At 40.6% G+C, this 21,907-nt stretch overlaps 2 protein-coding genes across 2 annotated transcripts in view; one reads left to right on the top strand and one right to left on the bottom strand.

The window, feature by feature from the left end:
* LOC110959222 (protein-tyrosine sulfotransferase 1-like) overlaps nt 1-21,907 on the top strand; it is a 149,811-nt gene that overhangs the window by 104,450 nt on the left and 23,454 nt on the right. The gene's annotated exons all lie outside the window — the stretch shown is intronic.
* LOC110959225 (prenylcysteine oxidase-like) lies at nt 1,121-20,807 on the bottom strand. Its single transcript, XM_022206010.2, has 7 exons — nt 20,404-20,807; nt 17,774-17,980; nt 17,325-17,499; nt 14,576-14,787; nt 14,083-14,223; nt 6,228-6,639; nt 1,121-4,655 (listed from the first exon to the last, which is right to left on the bottom strand). Exons 1-7 carry the CDS (start codon nt 20,510-20,512, stop codon nt 4,406-4,408), a joined length of 1,506 nt encoding a protein of 501 aa, XP_022061702.2. The 5' UTR covers nt 20,513-20,807; the 3' UTR covers nt 1,121-4,405.

Genomic DNA, 21,907 nt, shown 5'->3' with positions numbered 1-21,907 from the left:
CACCGAGAGCGTTGTGGCTGGGAGTATCACCACCTGGATGGACAGCAGCACTTCTTGGCCCTTAGGAGGATGGTCCACTTGGCTGAGTGGACCATCAGAACCACCCTCCCCAACCTGCATGTACAACAAACGATGCAAGTTAAAGACCAGAAAGGCGGTGCTACTGCTGCCTGGAGACAAAGACAGAGAGGACGAGGAGGAGCTTCTTCCCCCAGACTGTCCACCTGCTGAACCTGAAACAGTAGACTCAATAAGACAATCAAACCTGCAAATCCTCTTCAATTGTGTTTGTTTTAGCTTTGAGTATGGCACTCATTCACTGTGGCATCGTTAAATAAGTTGTTGCAGCTGAAACGTATTCATCACTGCAGTAATTATCCAATGGAAAGCTCTTACCTACTTAAATCCATGTGGTGATCTTGGCAGAACAACACCGTAATCTGCACCTACAACAGGCGAGAATTCATACTACTTATACACTAGCAAGATGGAGGAAGGTCCATTTCACAGATTAATCTCATTTTCAGATGTTCAGAGCAGATGGCAGACATTGTGTTAGGTGTTGTTCAGGGGGAGTTTATGAAGACGTCAACATTTTATAAGTAGGTTTTGTTGACTGGCAGTCATCGCCCATCGATTTTGAGATAAAAGCATCACATGCATAGTTATTCTGTTCATTTGCCTCTATCATTAGATATTTGAAGTATTGTCATGTCACCAGAATCTGTATCAGCTGAAAATGTTCCAGTCCTATCATGTGTCACACGTCTTAAATCTTCATACGTGGGCCTCCATGGATCACATAAAAGAACCTCTTTTTTCCTGTTAGTACTGCAGTTTGCTTGGGTGCAGACAGAAAAATAAATATGTCAACATGCACTGTCAGGGAGATTTAGACGATATGATAGAGCAAAACATAACAACAGCGTGCAGTCTGACATTCCGTCAAATTTTTCTTTTTCTCCCCATTTCAGTGAGAAAAATACATGAAATACTTGAAATGAATGAACATGAGCAAAGGAAAATCACTTTCAGTCAATTTTCTTCTAATAGAGATTAAATAAAACCTGAATGTCTTGGAGAAATTAAGAAGAAAATCAGTCTTCATAATACAATAAAATGCTATTATTTTTGCTTTATTAACAGTCAGGAAAATCCACACAATTGAAACTGCTGTTATAGTATGCATCAAAGAGGTAAAATACAATATGTTCGTACATGCTTTGCAGAAATTTGCTTGGTTAGAAGTAAACAGTCACACAAAAATTGTTGTTTCACAAAATATGTCAGTATCTTTATCAGCAGATGGAGTTTGCTCTGTTTCAGGTTGTCGATCTACGATAACTGAAGATTCAGAGGACGCCGAGCTGCAGCGGAAACTTCCACAAAAAAAAAACTAGCAAGAGGACCTTGAGTTAGGGCGATTTGTCAGGACACTATTTTTAAGGTCAAACATGATCTGTTGGGAGTCTGTAGTTTAAATAAATATCACATTTCTGTTAGTAGATACAGAAGCAAACATTTCAGGCTTTTAAAATGTAACCACATGTTCAGAGTAGGGCTGCACAGTGGTGTAGTGGTTAGCACTTTCACCTTGCAGCAAGAAGATCCCCGGTTCAAATCCCAGGGTGGGCCTGGGATCTTTCTGCATGGAGTTTGCATGTTCTCCTTGTGCATGCGTGGGTTTTCTCTGGGTACTCCGGCTTCCTCCCACAGTCCAAAAATATGCTGAGGTTAATTGATTAGTCTAAATTGTCCGTAGGTGTAAATGTGAGTGTGATTGTTTGTCTGTATATGTAGCCCTGCGACAGACTGGCGACCTGTCCAGGGTGTCCTCTGCCTTCGCCCGAGTCAGCTGGGATAGACTCCAGCACCTCCTGCAACCCTGGTGAGGATGAAGCGGTGTATAGAGAATGAACACTTGGAACACTTATGATGTTGTAATATCTAACTCAGCTGCTGTTTTATGTCACTCTAGACTTCTCTTCCACCACATTTCAGAGAAAAATATTGCATTTTGTTCTCATTGCCCTCACTGCTGCGTTTGAAAGCAAAAATCTTACATTAAAAAATTATATTCGCCACAATATTAAAGCATATTTCAGTGGTTATTAAAAACCTTTTTGCCTATAATCTCTCACAAAAAAACAAAACAATAAAAAAAAAATCAGTGTTCAGCAACCTGCTTAATATTGTTCCACTTAGATATTTATTTTGAAATGTTTAATATGATTTCTTTGATAATCCATTAGGTCCAAAGAGGTAAAATAATTTGAGATTTCACAAAAGAAAAAACACGAGTGACAGAAACGTATAAAAAAATTTATATGTGAAACAGCTCAAATGACCTCCACCAGCTGCAACAATAAAATGCGGTATACACATAAACTCATCAGTATTAGTACGTCATATCAGTGACAGAGGGCATTTTATTGCAGTGCTTTTACTTTTACACTTTAGTAAATATTGCTGAGGATACTTAAATGCGTGACTTTCCCTTGTAATGAAGTATTTTTACACTGTTGAAAGTACTTCACCTTCCGATCCCCCAACTCCCTTGTAATATATATATAGGCTCCACCTTTATTTTTGCTAGTAATACAATTATAAATGTCTCTTTGTACTCAAGAGCCTCTCAGACCCAGGAAAGACTAGCTTGGCAAAATAATCCCGACTCAAATTGTACTCTTATCTGGAACTTTCAACCATATCCCACTACTTTGAACAACCTCTAGCAGTGACACGTGAGAAACCTAAAAGGTGTTTCGGGATCCAGCTTACTGACAACTGAATGAACTGTGCGATACAGCTGAAAGCTTCTAAAAGTGAACTTTGAGTTGGGATTGCTTGGTCTGCATCTGAATTGTGTATTATTGTTTTTTTTTTAACCGCATATCATAAAGGTACTATTGCTACAAATATTTGGTTGTTCTACATACAGAAGCTGCCGCTGACCTTGAAGCCTTTAATAGAAAACAGAGAGGGGTCGGCTGTTCAGACCTTAAAGATGAGCCGTCTTCATTTCAGCTCGACCACAACGGAGTTTTAAAACAGGTCCTTCATGTTAAAAAGATGTGGTAATTTCTCACCACTTGACACAATCAAAGTATCCATCAACTGAAGTCCTTTGGAGGTTTTCAGTTCTCGAATTTTAAGGTTTTTCTGAATCCATTTTAGTCCACATCTGTTATAAATACATAATAAAACAAGGCATTTCGTCTTACAAGTTTATTCAACAGTCAGTGGTTTCTTCTTGTGTCGTCACACCATCTATTTAGTTCTTCTTGCCATTTCTGGAAGTGAGTGTCCAACGCCATCTTCATATATGTTTGTGCAAGATTACCATCCCTCATAGAAAAGCCGGATCTCAACAAGGCTTTAAGGCTTGAGAGAAAAGGGGAAATAACAAGTGTCATCGTCCTCTGCGTTTATTCAGTCCAGTGTGAAAGCCGTTTGGCTCCATTCCCTGAAAAAAATTCTTTCCGCCGGATTATGCAACAAAAGCAGCAGGAAGGGGAGATAATGAAATAGTCTGATGAAAGGGGCAATAGAGCATAGCACCAGTGGCCACCACCGTGAGTCACTGAATAATTATTTTATTAATTTACAAAAATCCCACTGAGATCACTTTAATGAGATCTCACTGGTGCCAACAGAAAGTCCATTAACAGTCCTTAGGTTTACAGAAAGTGCTGCAGTTCTGATTAGATGACAGACTAAAAGTGGAGTTAAATCAGTTGCTGCACTGATTTCTGTCATATCTGAAAGCTGCGTCGTTTTGTTTTCTGAGCGTTTTCTTGGCTTGGACTCAGGATCATTTATTTACATGGAGCAGCAGCAGAACCTCAGACTTCAACTCAACAAACCGCCTCCTAGCAGTCCACTCACCATCCACACTATACATCAGCTGGTTGCCTGGTTTTCTTATTTTTTGGCAAAGCAAAGCTTCCTGCGGCAGAATTTTTGGATGAAACTACCAATTAGCACTGGTAACGGATCCCAAACCAAAACTGCAACATGTCCCATTTATCTGCAATGCCACTGGCACACAGATTGAAAGTATTAGAAAATTAAACTGGCCTTTGGACAGAAGTGCAGGATCACATTTGTCTTCAATGGTGCCTTGATTTGGGTTTTCTCTTTAATCATGTTTGTATATTCTGCAGAATGCTGGGTCAAACTGTATATCACTGATTCGGTATATTAGATGTATGTAGTAAAACTAATATGTTACATGGATGTGTCCTAAATACTTTGGAGAATACTCAAAAGGCACACTCTAAAAAAATTGTACCATAATATGCTCTGGCTCAAATTTCAGTAGAGTGAAAAGTTCCATAGTTACCCAGAAACTCTTTCATTCCTCACATACTTTCTTTGCTGAACAGCATCTTGGGTGACCAGGTCAAAGTTCAGTCTTGATCCTGTGCATCAGGTCCCTCTGGTCCACCATGTCCGTCTGTCTGTTCCAGCGGTGGTAGGCCAGCAGGGCGATGTTCTTGGCAGCCACTGAGCTCATCTCCATGGCGCTGCCAGCCCACTCGATGCCGTTGAGGTAGTAAAGATTGGGGTGGATCTCCACCGGAGGGAGTCCCTGGCTGCTGCCGTAGCGAGGATAGGCCTGCCACTCCGTCACCTGCACCGAGTAGTACGACCTGAGGTGAAGACATACAGGAGAGAAAGAAAATCTGCTTTAAAAGGAAATCTTGTGATGACAGAGCTTTTTTTTTTTTTTTAATATTTTTTTCCCAATTTCAAAGAATACAAGTTATCACATGATATAATAACATGCACAATAGATTTTCACAGACAGCTCCAAACCAAGTTACAAAATGCCCTTCTATTATGCTAACAGTTGATCCAGTTTGAAGATGCCTGATAAAGCTAAAGAAAACAAAGGAATACTGTAGCATTGAACCAGGGTGTAGACAGATGTACCACTTGGCGTCTCACAAAATACATGCAATATTTAAGCAAACTCCTTCTGGCATAATGTTGCAATCTTTGCTGATTTTTAGTGAAATGTAATAACATAACTCAATGGATCACTGTGAAATTGGATTCACACACTCATGTTCCTCTCAAGGTGAATTATAAGCTTTCCATGACCCCTTAACTTTTCAGAAAATATCATCATCAGGACATAATTTCACTTCATCCAGTACTTAGGTTTATGACCAAACCTACAAAACTAACTAAATTCCTGGAAGATGCTAGCCTAGCCGCGCTAGACAACCCACGGCAACGAATTTAATTCTCTGCCAGGGTCAGTCTAGTTACCCTCGGTCAGCCTCGAGGTTGGATGCTCCTAAAACTGGCCGACGAATCACCATGAAGTGTAGAGTCAGAAGGCGGGCGTAACTAAGTGACGACAGAGGCGCGACGATTCTGACAGAGGCAACCGGAAACAGCCAGCCTAGCCGCGCTAGACAACCCACGGCAACAAATTTAATTCTCTGCCAGGGTCGAAAACAAAAACGACAAGAGTCATTGAGCTCCATTAGCACCGACTCTGAATAATCTTTCTGTTAACATGTCTGTAATATACTTGAGCTTCACCCATTGACTGTATACATAAAGCTTCACCAAACTCCCGCATCCTCTGATTTCCGGCGCTCTAGGAACTACGTCAGCCTATTCGTTGCGTTGATTGGTTGTATACCTACCCAATTGCTGCAGAGTGATTTGAAAGACAACCTTTTAGCCCGCCTCCCTCCCTGTCGAGAGTTCCTAGACCCTTGCGTCTTCAAACCTGGGTCTAGCGCGGCTAGGCTAGGAAGATGCAGTTTTACATCGTGTTGAGTGTTAACTAGCAAGGATTAGCATGCTAGCATATGTACCACTGAGATGGCAAAAAGCATGTCAGCATATTAACATTCAGCTGAAAGCCCCACGGTGCTCCTTACATATCATTATACTGTCCTATCACACCAAATGAGCAAAATGTATCTTAAGGATTTATATTTCCTAACTGGTCAATACAAGAGTTGCTAGCAATTAGCCGATAATTTGATAAACAACCACTTGATAATTGTTTATTGAAAAAACTGCAGGAAAAATTCCCCACCAAATTCATTTGTTTTAACTTCTTGAATGTGAAACGGTTTGAGGTTCGGAAAAAACAATAATGAGCAAATGGTAAAGTGACAAAAAGATCAGCAAAATATGTAGTACTGAGAATAACAGTTAGCTGCAGCCTGTTGTTGATAAAGGAAGGAAATTCTGACCTGAAGAGTGTTTTGAGCTGCAACTTGTCCAGCGGTTGTGGTGAGAACACCTTGTAGACTCCAGCTTCTTGTGGCTGCTTACGTCTGAATCCCGCTGAGATATTGACAGGGCAAACGCTGGCCACGCTGTTGAAGAACAGATCAGGCGACTCTGTAGTGAGGACGCTGGCGAATGGAAACAGACGAGGGTCCGGGAAACCAAAGAAAGAGGTGTTGAGGTAGCCGTGGACGATGGTTGCTACAGTGCTGTGATAGTTGCCGGGCGGCTCGTCAAAGGGAGGCGTGAATCCTTGGAACTGGAGTCCAGATTCAACACTGGCCTGGAGTGGCGTCGCCAGCACTACGATGTCATACAGCTCTGATCCCGTCCCTGTTGCCGTAGTGAAGCTCAGCTGGTACTGTAGCGCCTCCCCTGTAGTAGAAATACACACAATCAGTGGTTGTGGCATTTCAAGATTGAACAAATGGTAAAATTAGACAAATGGGACGTGTGAATCAAAATTAAGCACCAACAATGATAAGACTAGAAGACCAAACGAGTACGCTAAATAATCATGTGGAAAGCAGCAACCCAACAGAAGCCAATGGAGCCCATATAAGGTATGAGACTGGAAGTGCATGGCCTTTCTTTGTCTGCACTCGTGAGTTGAAACCAAGGTCACAATGAGCTAAGTAGAAATAATGCCAGCCTAGCAGAGATTAAAAAAAAAAAAGAGGAGGTGGTCTAACTTTTGGTACGATTACATCAAATACATCCTGATTGCGTCTTAAGACGATGGGTTGTGGTTTTCTAGAACGGAAGAGGAGTGTTTAGAAGAAGTTTGTTTGAGTATATAAGACCATGTAATGCTTTGTGTATTTAGTTAAAATCTTGACATTTTGCTCATGTTTGTTCTTACAGCCTCGAATTTAAATAAACATTATTCACATCAGACTCTGACGACCGCGAAAAGACTTTCTTGAAAACTTTTAGAAGACTAAGTTTTGATCGAGAATTGATTTTTGACGATATGTTAGACAAAGCAAGTTCCTGGGTTCGGTCATCAACGTAAAAGGGAACTGCATCCAAGAGATCAAAAGAAGACTTACAATGGTCTGACGTGTAGTGCAAAAGCAAACTCCCTTCAACCCTTAAGGTCAAACTACTGAGATCAACAGCCTTTGCAGTGGCATCATATGGCTCTGAATCCTGGACTATGAAGTCAGCAGATAAAGTGAGATTGGATTCTTTTGAAATGTGGTTCTACTGCAGGATCCTGAGGATACCATGGACAGACAAGAGAACAAATGCATCTGTACTCAACAAACTCGGAGTCGAAAAAAAACTGCGGCACTAACATTATCACAAGGAAACTCAGCTCCTTTGGTCACGTTACCAGACATCGCTGCCTTGAGACAACAATCATTCAAGGGATGGTTAACGGAAAGAGAAAGAGATGTAGACCTGCAGCGAGTTGGCTTCACAAGAGATCACAGGAACTGGAATTGTGAAGGTTACTAAAGCTGCTGCTGACCGTAGATGATGGCGCTCTCTCATTTGAACCACACCAGCGTTTACTTATGCTACGTGAGAGAGTTTGACAAAGCTGCCTGATCATCACTGGCCCTTAGCAGGTGGACTGAGCCACAACACAGTGACAGCACGATACTACATGACTCTGCTACATCTACATCAGTCCACTGGTGTCCACCAACAGGTGTCAGGAAGCATCTGCTACATTTCTCATGTCAAGATGTTTGTGCCCACAGATAAGTGTTGACACTCTGGAAAAACAAGTATGTATTTTTTCTACAAATGCTGAGGAAGAATCAGTTTTGTACGCTTAGACACCAGATGGTAAATGACAATTTGGGAATAAGATGCTTTTTTAGTATATAGAGACTTTTCAATGTATTTGAAACATGGATGTTTATACATGAGTCATACAAATGCTGAACTAAGGAAAGAATCCACCCTCACACATTCCTATGCTCTTATGTATATTCCTATACTGTACGTTCTTTGTGAGAAATTACTTCCTTAATGTACCCACTGAACCTTAAACGCCCTTGTTTACTTTAGTATCGTTAGCGCATTCCTACATTTCCGAGAACTTTTGCAAACGCCCAGACCTGAACTTGTGTCATTAAGCTGTGGCTATAAGATAACATAAAACATTCTGTAGCTTTGGTTTTGCATTGTGGTCCACTGGGGCCAAATTGTTATTTTACCTTTGGTTTCACTACAGACTAAACTCAGTTCTTAATTTAAATTTAAAGCAATTACATGTAGTGTATGAAAGATGACAAATATGTCAAGTTTATTGAAAGAACTGCTTTGTTCATTGCTATTACAAGCAACAGTGGTATACTCCACTGGGGACAATTTCCAGTAAATGCATTCAGTAATAATGCGTCAGTATTTACTCGAAGAATAAACTAGAAAACCGTGCCAATGAAGCTTCTGCAAGTTCATACGTCCAGCTAAAATTATACAGAAGGTATAATATAGATAAGCACATTTTATTTTGAAAAGCCACTATATTTCACAAACCCTATGGTCCCTCCTAAAATCTCTGAGCTTTTACTTCGAAAGTGTGTGCATTTCACAGATTACTGTTGCCTCCTTGTAAGTAAAAGTGTTTTTGTAGGCTGTGGAATTGAGACTTACAATTAAAAAAAGAAAAAAAATCAAGGCTAAAATAGAACTCTCACTAAGCTCTGTTACTGGGTATCAACTCTTATCTTGAAAGTGAACCCAAGCATGCAGGTAGTCTATACATCAATAAGTTTTTGCGAGAGAGACAGAAAGAAATAGCATTTTCAAACCTTTGACATCATGGAGATTTTGTTGTGACAGTCTTACACAGGGAGAAACCATGAGTCTCTTGTAAGTCTTTGGTAACATTTAAGAACATTTATTTTGATAGTGTAGTGTACAAGGGGTACGGGAGAACATGTTAAAACATATATCAAGACTTTGGTAATAACATTGTGGTGATTTGCCAGAGATTGGCCCCTATAACAACATACATTAATGATGGAGGCAGCCATGTTTGGCATTATCCCTCCAACAAACACTCACATCTCAAAATCAGTCAGTCACACAATCTTCACACTGATGTATATTAAAATGCGTACTGGGTAATAATGGATTTGGTGGCAGATTCACACAAAATTTTTTAGGCTCAGATTTAATTGGACTCAATGAGAGTTTTGTTTGGTGCACTTTGAGCTCTGAGGTGATTTCTGAAAAAAACAACAACATAATAATCAGACATGATGTCATCCACTTGAAAATTCTGAATTTTACAAAAAAAATGTATAAAACGTAAACTGTTACAGCATAAAAATGGTAAAACATGTCGAAACATGGATTTAGACGAATAATATTCAAAGCCTTGTGATGTTTGAACTTTGAATTAGGTTTCTACTGTAAAGTATAGCAGCTACATGGTCTTTGGCAGTCGTTTGGTCGATTTCCTGTTAATTTTGATAGGAGTTACTAATGCAGTTTATTTTTATGAATTTTGTAAAAAACGTTTGACAACTCGCTGCCAAAGGACATAGCACACCAGTCAAGATGGAGCTGTACGCATTGTTATATAATTTGTAAGAGTTTCCTTAAAGCTGCAAGATGAGTTATGTGCTAAAAGAATCTATAATAGAAAGCCTGAGGAATAACAGAAAGTGTGCTTCTGTGCTTATCCATTGACCCACTTAATGAGGTTTTAGGACAAACCGCTGCTTTAAAACAGCACCCCTTCATGGATTTTTTACCACTCCTCCCTGTTTACAGTCTGGTCAGCTCCCCTTTCAACAGCTGACATCCCCATCCACTGCCAATCACTGAACACGCAGGGACAGCCTTACTCTGGTAACAGAAAAGGAAACTTAACTTCACTCAAGACGAGAAATGGCGCAGGCTGCAATTCTGCTGGATGAAGAAAAACTGAGCTGTTCCATCTGCCTGGAACTTCTAAATGATCCGGTGACTGTTCCTTGTGGGCACAGCTACTGCTTGAGCTGTATTACAAGCTTTTGGGATGGGAGAAAAATACACAGCTGCCCTCAATGCAGGCAGCAGTTCACGACGATGCCTGTCCTGATGAAAAGCACCATGTTAGCCAAGTTAATGGAGGAGCTAAAGAAAGCAGGCCTTTTGGATGCTTCTCCTGATCACTCCTATGCTGGACCTGAAGACGTGGCCTGTGATTTCTGTGATGGGAGGAAGCAGAAAGCCTTCAAGTCCTGTCTGACATGTATGGCCTCTTACTGCGAGCTGCACCTCCAGCCTCACTTCAGCATGGCTCCATTAAAGAAGCACAAGCTCATAGATGCCACTTCGAAGCTTCAGGAGAACATTTGCCCTTGCCATGACAAGGTGATGAAGATTTTCTGCCGCACTGATCGACAGTGTATCTGCTATCTCTGCGCCATGGATGAACATAAAGGCCATGTCACAGTCTCAGCTGCAGCAGAGAGGGCTGAGAGGCAAAAGGAGCTCGGAGTCGACCGGAAGTCATTCAAGAGAGACTCCAGGATAGAGAGAAAAATGTGAAGGTGCTCCAGGAAAGGTTTGAGGCCATTGGTGTGTCTGCTGATAAAGCCGTGAGCGACTGTGACAAGGTCTTCACAGACTTGATCTATCTAATTGAGAAGAAAAGCTCTGAAGTGAAGCAGATGATCAGATCCCAGCAGAAAACCGATGAGAGTCAAATCAAAGAGCAGCATGACAAGCTGCTGCAGGAGATCACTGAGCTGAGAAGGAAGGACGCAGAACGAGAGAAGCTCTCATCAACAGAGGATCACCTCCATTTTCTCAACAGCTACCACTCCCTGACCCATCTGAGTGAAACTACACAATCACCCAGCAGCCATGACTTCACTGTGCAGTACTATGAGAAAATGACTGCAGCTGTATCTGAGGCCAGGGACACACTGAAGCCTCTTCTGAGTGACCAATGGCTAAAAATCTCAGTGACAGGGACTAAAGAGAAAGTGGTACTGGCTCCAAAAGATTTTGTACGAAAAAGAAGAGTTCCTCCTAAAGAAACATCGTTACAAAAGATACTGGTCCAGGTTGACCTATTTGACGACTGGATAGAGGAGGACCTTCAGACCAGTAAAGCTCTCCCTCGGGGGAAACCAAAACAAACAAAAAAAAAAAACCACTTAAATTCAGGGATGGGATCAGCAAGTTCTGATTCCAGCGGAAAGTCGTGGACGGGGGGTGGGGTGGTGGTGTGGTGTGTGATGTGTGCGGCGGCGGCGCAGCGTGTGGCGGTGCAGCGACTTCCAATTGTTGGGCCGTTTACAATCGAACGACAGCTTGTTAACGTCGTTAGCAAGCTATCGTTAACGTCGTTAGCAAGCTATCGTTAACGTCGTTAGCAAGCTATCGTTAACGTCGTTACCATCTCGCGGGAGTATCAGCGACAATAAAGTGTTCAAACTTGAAATGAAATCCGCGGATCCACGGAAAATTCCCATCCCTGTAAATTAAAAAGAAAATCTTAAAAAAATGTTGTTCACTCAAGAATATTTTTTCCTGCCTCAAATTGACAAATGTATATTTAATCTACAGAACAACAGCATACATGTTTGTCATGGAGTGACAGGAAAAGAAAAGAAGCTCTCAGTGCTTGTTTTTGCCACTATTGAGCTGTGTGAGTTTTAGTAGACAGGAGGTACTGAACTGTAAATTTTTTGTGCGTCATCATCTGATTTGTTTAAGGGTGTCTTTATGGTTAGGACTATAATTTTTTAATTTTTAGTAGTTTATTTTGCCAAACAAATAGTGAAATAGTTTCCTTTGCTATAAAAAAATGAATCTACTAATGATATGCGCATATTTTAGATTTATTTACTGTCTAAAAAAAGAAAATTGATGTTCTAGTATTTCTTGTAATTTCTCAATGATACAAAGCATGATAAATATTTAACACTTGAGAAATGTGCGACAAAAATGTTTTATTATTTCTGTGGATTCATTCTATTGGAAAGTACAGAGATAAAATGTCATGGCTAAACTTGGATTTTGTCGTTGTTGCTGCTTTTGCTTTTGTTCTTTTATGCACTGCCGTTTGTGGAGTGAACGAAGCACTAATCTCTCAGTGGTTTGTCTGTTATACACAGAAATGAGAGAGAAAAAATGTTTCATAGAACTAATTTCCTCGATAGATTTAAAGCTGTACTACAAACTGAATTCTATTCCCACCTATTGCTTTGGTAAATAGTAAATAGCTATTCTCTTTCAATGGTTCAAAAATCACTGAAATTCCTGTTAAACATAACAGGAAAATTTGTGTTGATATTTTTTATTTACAAAAAATAACTTCATGTTTGCAGAATTCCACTGCTGCAAATATTATCAAACTTCTGAAAACTCGATGTAAAAATCAAATAGACATGCTAGAAAAACAAGTAATGCAATTCTCCAGAGGTAACAGGTAATATTTGGAATTTTGCTGTCAATAAAAATGTAGTCAAAGCTTAGATGTTGCTGTACTCATTCTGGGCTGCTGTAAGATGACAATGATTAAACCATTTATCAAGCTACCACTGCTAGACAACGTGTGTTGACACGTCTCCTCTCAATCTGGAGACATATGTTTTGATACAGATACTAAATACAATCACAAAAAATGAGCTGAAACGTGTAAACGGTACCTGAAAGCAGTCTTTGAGTGAGAGCCGACAGCACTGTGGTACTGAAGGTGGAGCTGAAGCTGAAAGTGTGATTTGGATGTCAGGGGGTGGAGCTGAGCTGAGTTTCAGAGGCAGCTGAGAGCGCTAACAGTCATGTAGATGCCTTTTCACGAAACAACAAAAATAACGACAATCTAAGAAAAGAAACCTGCATTTTTCTGCTGGACAAGGATTTGAACAACTTGAATTCCATCTGGGAAATTTAATCAGTGCCAAATAATTTGTGTTGACATTTAAATATCACTGAATTTTAAGCAATGAAATGTTCTACTTTGAAAACTAAATATGAAACTGGTTTCAATCTGAGGTCACTGTTTTCAGAGGATAATTTCAAATGTGTCATTTCTAAAGCTGAAACTTCAGAGAGAAAACACCTGTCCAACATAAAAAACACAAACAGTCATTGTTCAAATGCCGGTAATTTTTAGATGTAAATATTTACGTTGCTCAGATTGGACTGAATGAATAGAGATTTAATAACTGAGTGTATTGCTAGTTGGTTTAGGCGCATTCTGCATGGTGAATGGCAAATCTGCACTCACAGTTGTGCTCATAAGTTTATATACTTTGACCAATTATGTGAAATATTGTGCTTTTTTTTTTTAGAAAATATGTTTGATCATCAAAAAAAAAAAAAACCTTTCTTCAATTTAGGTTTATCGGTCAGACAAAGTTATTTATTGTCACACAACTGTGTTTGGTCTGATCATTCATATTTTCATTAAAGAATGGTACATATTTTACTAATTCTGCCAAGGTATGTAAACTTATGAGCACAACTGTATAATACCTGCTAACCTTGGCAAGTTTCCTCAAAGTGTTTTACAATGTTTACATTCAGGCCATGACACACCAACAGCAGTTGAGCTACAATTTCAGGTGCACAAATGCCAACAGGATCACTGAGCGTGGAAGGGCCAGGGATCGAACCACCAACATCGAACCCCCACCGTCTTCACCTGAGCCACAGTTGCCCCATGTCATACCCCTCTGTCCCCTCTGGTCCCTGTCTGCTTTACATTACAGTCTGTTAGCTTCTCACTGGTCAGAGGGCTAAAATTCCGCTTTGGACCACCCCTTACTGACAAAAGAATTCTCACAAAACTGAATGTAACCGGATTAGTAGCTCGACAGGATCCCATTCATTAACATCAGGGTGGAGTACCTGAGTGGATGGGGGCGATGGAGTTGACGTGAGCCTGCAGCAGGTTAGCACCAGCCATCTTCAACAGGCCAGAACACACCAGCTTGTTGCCTCCTTCTACCGCCCACAGGTTGTTCTGGGCACCAGCTAAAGACACAGCGCCTGAAACACACACATTCATTTATAACAGACAGTGCCAAGTGCTATAAACCAATTATCAGCTGCCTACACACTTTCCTGTTCTCTCACTCCCACAGGCCACCCCCTCTTCTCACCTTGCTTTCCTCTCTTCTATTCTCGACTCCCAGCTCCTCCCATCCTCGTTTCCTGTATCTTTCCTCTTTCTTTCCTCTGTCCTGACCTACATCAGCCGTGCCGTCGGTGCTCGGCTCGTAACTGGCCTTAAATTCACCATCGCAGCCTTCCTTTTGTCGCTCTCCACCCTGCCACCTCAATGCTCATGATCGCTTCACTCCCTCCCTCTCTACTGCTTATTGCTTCACACTTAGCTGACCTACAAAGGCAGGGATGCTGACGTTCTGTCCGTAGTTGATTCTCATGACAGGTGCGATGACCTCATCGATGAAGCGCTGCGACACACCCAGTTCCAGCAGTGAATCAGAGAGCGGCCTCCGGGTCATGTTGATGAAGCCGCTGCCCCCGAGAGAGTCCAGCAGTTCCTCCACTGAGCTGAAGGCGTAGCCATGGGCCTGGTACTTGTAGATCCTTTGTTGCAGAAACACAGACAAACCACAGTGATGAAATGTTAACTTAACAGACACATTCACAAATGGACAAACATCTTTATTTCCTTGTAGTCTGAAGTTGAGACAAATGTCTGAGCCATTATCTGTGCATAACCAAACAGACAGACAGAGGGATACACAGGCTTATTGTAGTTGACTTAGAGAGAAGGCAAGAAAGACCAAACGGATATAGAGATTAATCATTCTCAGAGGGAGGAAATAGAGGTCTGTGAATGGAGCTGAAGGAGGAGACTGGTTTATTTGTCAAGGAAACATAATTAAGGCAAAACATTTGGAAAATTGGCTAAATTTGACACTCATGTGAGGTTCTGCACTGCCTGGAATCTGAAATAATATTATGTTGTTTTACACTATTTTGTTTGTGAAAGATTAGGAGAGCTGGAATTTTATCACAGTAGCTCATTATTTCATTGGAAAATTTGAGGCAGATGGCTGTCTATATTTATGCAGACCTCATGCTCTGAAAGACACACAATGAGTCAAGGTTTGTGCAGTGATTATGGGTGCAGATGCCTGAGGCATACAAAATAATAAACAGCACAAAATAGGCTTTACCCACCGAATGTAACACCAGAAGGCAGCGTTGTGCTTTTATTTTGTCCTAAAGCTGGGGCAGGCAGCAATTTCTTGACATCACAGAATAAAGACATCTTCACAATCCATCATAACTTTTCAGCATATTGTAACTCAAGAGGTCAAAAGGAAACCAGAATTCTATGCCTGTTTTTGTTTCTGTTTCCTGGATTAATAAAAGTTAGCTTGTAATGGGAGAATCATATTTTTTTTCCACAGAGAGTGGGCCCTATTGGCCACTTTACAAATCCAGATGTGTGCGCACGTCCCTTCAGGTTGTGGAAAGCCTGATTCAATAGCAGATAATCTTGGAGGAAAAGGCCCTATTCCAGCATTGCCAACTGCTCAAGGAACCCAAAAAATTTTTAAAAAAAGACACACTCATATCACCTGAGACTCAGCCATGCATGCATATCATACTGTCAGATGCCCACCTGTACCCATCCAATGAAAAACTCTGTAAAATTCATAGAACATCAGAAGGATCAAATAAATGTCAGCAAATGTATAAGATATTAACACTAAAAATACACACAAACAAGAAAATCACTCAGAGAGCGCAGGATTCTGTCTAGACTGTTCATTCCCTGACCTTGCGCTGTGCACAGGTGTGTGTGTTCTGCATGTGTACGTTATGTACAGATACTGAATCACCTGACTGAAATATGTAGGGAGGCCAGACTTGATGGGACTCAAGAAAGGAGGGATCGGGATGAACGGGAAAGGAGGGATCGTGATGAAAAGAGAAAGGAATGATCCTGATGAGAGAGAGCACCGAGATCATTTCCGATAGGTTGGCAGCGGTAGATTTTTAGTAGGATCGCAATCATGTGATCGTCAGCAGGCAGCTGAGGTAGTGTTCACTTGTTGTCATGGTTACAGTGATGCCATGCTGCTATATCAATGGAAAACCCCTAAAAAAACCATGGATCCAGACTATAAGCCGCATCACTGCCAAAATCTAATAAAGCGGTCCTAGTGTCATTTCTGACCTTCTCTGAAAATTTCGTCCAAATCCGTTAATTCGTTTTTGAGTAATGTTGTGCACAGACAGAAGGAAGGAAGGAAGAATTCACATAATCTGATTATCACATAACTCCTCCACGTTCCTTAGTGGAGTAAAAATAAAATCAGCAAACAGTGATGTCATCATACGACCATAGCAGCATATAGTGTGCTTGATGCACAGAAACCTTTCTATCAGAAACTGCATCAGAGGGAGAATTAGCTCTAGATGCCCCGACAAATGTGACAAGGACTGAAGTTAAACTCAATTGAATTTTCACACACATATGTTGATGTAGATTTTCTTTATAACTGGTAGAATTTTATGTCTATGTTCGTAAGCAATTTAGATGGGAGAAAAAAATGACAGACATCTTGTGTCAGTTGGCACATATGGTCATGTCAGCTGTATTAAAAGCTGAATGACACGACAGATTCTTGGGATGGCTCATGAACTGTTGCCTGTCCTTAGAACAGAGAGGAAGGAGCTGCTGTTGTTGTGCCTTTTTCCAGATTTCTGCCTAGCCCAGCTTTCAGTAACTGCACAGCACAGTCTATGCTTCATTTTGTGTTCGAGAAAACAAGTCTGGCAGGAAAAACCTTTGTTGGACCTTAAATGTAAATGTGTTGGGTATCAGTAAAAGATGAGGACATTTAAATGTTATTCTCATGATCATGTACCATTACTGACACCAGGAAAATGTGGAAGAAAATATGAACAATCATCAGTCACATTAATGAGTGCCTTCCATGCAGCTCCAGAGACACGCTGGACATCTACAACAAATGTATAACACTTTGACAGAGCAGCATCTAGCCGCCTTTAGCTGCATCACAGCTACATCCTGTCTGCTACCCGGCACACCAAGCAGCTGCTGAGACTAAACACAAAACGGGGCATTGATCTTTTTGGCTTACCTCATAAATTTCTCCATAATTTCCTCCACCCACATCTGCAAGCGTATGAAGCTGATGCCGTAGCGCCACCACAACCGGAACAGGTCCAACAGATACCAGTCCGTCTCCTCCAGAATCATCTCTTCTCCATTGAAAACCGCCGTCTTTCCCGCCACACTGCGCCGATACTTTAAACCTTAAGAGGCAAATACAGGATGAGACAAAAGACAAACACACACAGAGAGGGATTTAATACGGAGGGATTTTGTATTTGGTCAAACAGGACAGGAAGTATAACGAAGTATTTAAAGAAAAGAAAATCCTCCCTTGGTACTTGCTAAAAAGTGACATTGACAAACCTACTGACAAATATGAGCAGAGGGTAAAATATCATTCATAATTAATTCAAAGACTTTTGACTAGTGAATATACAACCAGACCATTACAATCTGCATTAAAAATAAACTCACCCAGCTGTTTGACAAACTCCTGCATGTGGAGGTTGAGGGAGTGAATGATGGAGCCTCCAGACTCGTAATCATTGTGATTGACGGTTACAGTGGCAAGACGCCCTCCCACTTCACCCTTCTCAAACACGTCTACCTGGACTTCCGGGCCAAAGTGTTGCCGTAGGAAATGGGCCGTGGCGCTGCCTCCTATCCCTGCCCCGACCACCGCTGGAACACAAGAGGAAAGTGAAAGTTAGAGTGTGGCTTAGAAGATAAATGTGTCTTTAATCTAATGACAATCAGGCATGCAGAATTTACTGCGTTGTGTGTGGATGTTTAAAGACATAGATAGATGGATAGATAGATAGATCAGATAGATTAGATAGATAGATAGATAGATAGTTTATTAATCCTGAGGGAAATTCAAGTGTGATTTAAAGTGATTTAAGGTGATTTAAAGTGATTTTGACAAGTAGTAAGACAGCAGACAATTGAAGACTCAATTGTGTGGAGAACACCTAGGGACTTGATCCGACTCCACCTTAGGGGTAAAATAAGTCAGGTGGTCCAAAACCCAGCACTTATTTAGCGCTGACAAAAGTTGAAAAAACAAAACAAAAAATTTAAAGAAGGGGGGGGGGGGGGGGGGGGGGCAATTCTTCTGCAACTTGATGGCAGCACCTTTGACCAATCGCACTCGAAGCACTTTTGCACTTACTACAGGTTTTTCCTTATGTCTGAATTCTTGCTTGTGTTGTACGTCGCTTTGGACAAAAGCATCTGCTAAATGAAATTGTAGAATTGTAGAGTAGTTGTATCAGACTACATAAGGTGCATTAGACATTTTACAATCACAATAGGCCCTACCGTGATCATGAAATGGCATCAGTACAAACAGTAACAAGTGAGCATGTGTATCAAGAAGATAAAGAAGCAAACTACACACACAGTGATTAAAAATACATGTTTCGTATTATTTTGCAATTTTTAGTGGTTTATCAAACAGTATCTACAGATGGACTGAGGATGAGAAATGCTGTCTTTAAGGAAGTGTTCGTTTAATACTGTACTGGGAACTATGGGGTTTATCTGTAACTAATATGATTCAGTACTGAACCACAGGAGTATGCTAACCATCAAGCTAACTTTACTGATGCAGGCGAGGCACAAATTTTAAAACATGTCGGTCATTTTAAGATGGTAAATTTCAACAAAGAATATTCAACTGAATCATTATGACACTCCACAAAAAATGGTCACGGATGTTGCAAGCTGTGTATTTACTGATAGGACAAAAACTCTTTAAGTGTCAGTTTAATTGTGGCACTCTTCGGGTGATGTGTGTTAGCAGGCCGACAGCACCTGGACACGTTATCAGGTGAATATAAAGCTGGCTCACAGGAGGCATAAATTGTAGCAAAGCAAAAATTGAAAAGTATTTGATACATAAATCTTAAATGTCTCTTTATAAATATCCATATTTCAAATGATAAAAATTTGATGATAGTCAAGCAGCAAATGTGTTAAAATGTGATGATGTAAGATGGAATTAGCAAATGTAAGGTTAAATGCCTGCACTTATATAACACATTTCTAGCTTTGTGGTATTCAAAGCGCCTTGCAGTGTATTTCTCATTCACACACCAACTTTTGCTTAGGTATCTTGCCCAAGGACATTTTGACATTAGCAGGCACATCTCTCTTGTTTTGATGCTTGTATGGATCCTGCTGCTGTTTGATGTTGCAGGTATTTGATAATATCAGAGGAAAAACTCATACAAACAGTTGGGGGCAGCAAACTAAACTTAGCCTTCTGATAATGTTTTGTCAAAAGAAAAAACAGATTAAATTTACTATTGGTGAGTATACTTAATCTGAACTGTTAATCTCAGTTTTCACCGCAGTGATGTTATATTTTATGAACATTTAGGTTTGTAAATGTGAAATTGTAGCACAAAGAAAATGAGAGGAGTGTGTTGTGATTTTGGCATCCAAAATGTATCTCTGGCGTCCTTCGTGATGTTTATGGTCCAAAATTGGTGCTGAAATATTGAAAAAACTTAGCCTAAATCACTTGAAGCGTGCATGCCTATCCATTAGTATCACTGCAGACTCATTAAAAGTGATACAGAAATGTTAATAGGCCCGATTTAGTTGGATTGTCCTGCATCTTTCATGGAAAAATGACTGATGTACTCATTCAAACAGGAAGCCAACATGTTCAGTTGCTGTCAAATTGATTAAGAAGACTGCATGAAAACGGCAACAAAGACACTAAAAAGCTTCTACACTACAGCATGTGTGTCTGAAATTGAGTTTTGGGTTTGTTTGGTTTTTCGTGCCACCCCAAAATTCTCCATGACACCCACCGGCCACCCCATGAAACATTTCTGGAGGCGCCACTGCTGACAAAATATTAGCTAACGCAATATTATCCAGCTCACTGCTTTAAAGATTAAAAAAAAAAAACATTACAGGAATACATGTGTATTTCACAACATGAGGACATCTCTGAATAAATGTCTACCTATTAAAACACTCAGGAGTTGCTCCAAACATCATTACCTCTGCGTCAGATTAGCTCACACTGCATGCTAACGTTAGCTAAATTAACGGTCGGCTCCGATGTTTTAACACACTGATATTCTTACCTATTTTTGAAGGCGGAGCTCCGTCGACATGAGCGGGTCCCTCCGGGTCTCCTACGGCCAAAACGGCTGCCAGAAGGACGGCGAAAAGTGGGAACAGAGTGCCTGCCATCGCGGCTACAGGGCGGAGGTGACTGGTGGAAGAGGAGAGGAGAGCGGCTGCAGCTCAGCGACCGTTCCGTTAACAGCGCATGATGCTAACTATAGTCACTATATAGTGGCTCTGTTTCCTCCACAAGAACTGTAGACTCACAGCAGGGAGGGTCACATCTCGGATGAATGTCGCTGTAAAACAATAATAATAATGCTCAATTTTGAACGGCTTGTGGATGCTACAAAGGATGTATTGAAGATGCTGATAGCGCAGTTCAATCCACTAATCAGCATCCGTGTCCGGCAATATCACGTGACCTTAACGGCTGTCTGGTTTGGACCAATCAGAGCCGCCACAGCAGGTACCGGTCTTCCTGCTTTATAACATACATGTAATTAAATCCATTTTTATCACATTTCTAACTTTGAAACATGGTTCCGAAGCTACAGTGCTTGCTATTATATTCCGTGCATATATCAAACATAGTCAGTTTTATATTAATAGTTCTATGAATTCAAAAATGAATATGATCTTATGGGAGAACAGGCTCATCTTTCAAATTGTGCATCTACAGGCCCTGTTTTAGACTTAAAAGAATCCCAAGTCTTTGACCTTTTAATAAATTACTTCTAATTTGCTTACATTACTCAGTTAAAGAGCTATTTACCTTCAAAGTTAAGTTTTTTTTTGCACATTCTGGGATGTTTAATCTTGGTTTCGTAGTTTGGAGCAATAGTTTTGGAGACAGGGAATAATATTTCTAACCAGCTTTTAAAAAAAGCAAAGATTTTCCTCTACGTATTTGATAATCGAGGGATTATAAATATGGTCAGGAAGAAGCCACATTGGTCTTCTTCCTGACCATATTAATAGTTAGCTGAAAGGAGCTTTTGTATTTGTGATTATAACCTTAAATGATCTGAAACTCACTGTCAAGTTGTCATTCACTGCAATAAAAGCTGCAGGCTGACTTTCTCCTCCACCTCTCAATTATTCAACTTGATACAATTTTCTGTCAAATAGTGTGGAAAATGCCAAAATAACAGCTACAAAGCTTTACTGTTAACACAAACGTATTTTTTCTTCAACAAAATGGGGCGTTATTGATGTCTACAGTGGTAGCTGCTTATGTATCAGTAGGTACAGTAACCATCACTGGGGCGTACTATTTAAGGATGCACAAGGTTGAGGGTTTGATTCCAGTCAGAAGTGCTGTTAAAATGCAGCTTTAACACTGTGGCTCACACAGACAGGGGGTGTTTGCGCTTAATAAGTGCCATTGGCAGCACTGCAGTTTCAGCAACCACACACGCACACTTTCTCCAGGAAATATATCATCTAGTTAAAGCAGCACTGCACGACCCCAGAGGTCCATAATTGAATCATGACACAGCTACAAAGTATCACCCTGAG

Source organism: Acanthochromis polyacanthus, chromosome 17 (assembly GCF_021347895.1).
Source record: "Acanthochromis polyacanthus isolate Apoly-LR-REF ecotype Palm Island chromosome 17, KAUST_Apoly_ChrSc, whole genome shotgun sequence".
In the NCBI taxonomy this organism is placed as follows: Eukaryota; Metazoa; Chordata; class Actinopteri; family Pomacentridae; genus Acanthochromis; species Acanthochromis polyacanthus.
The sequence above is the reverse complement of the archived record's forward strand: the minus strand, read 5'-3'. Positions and strand labels throughout refer to the sequence as shown.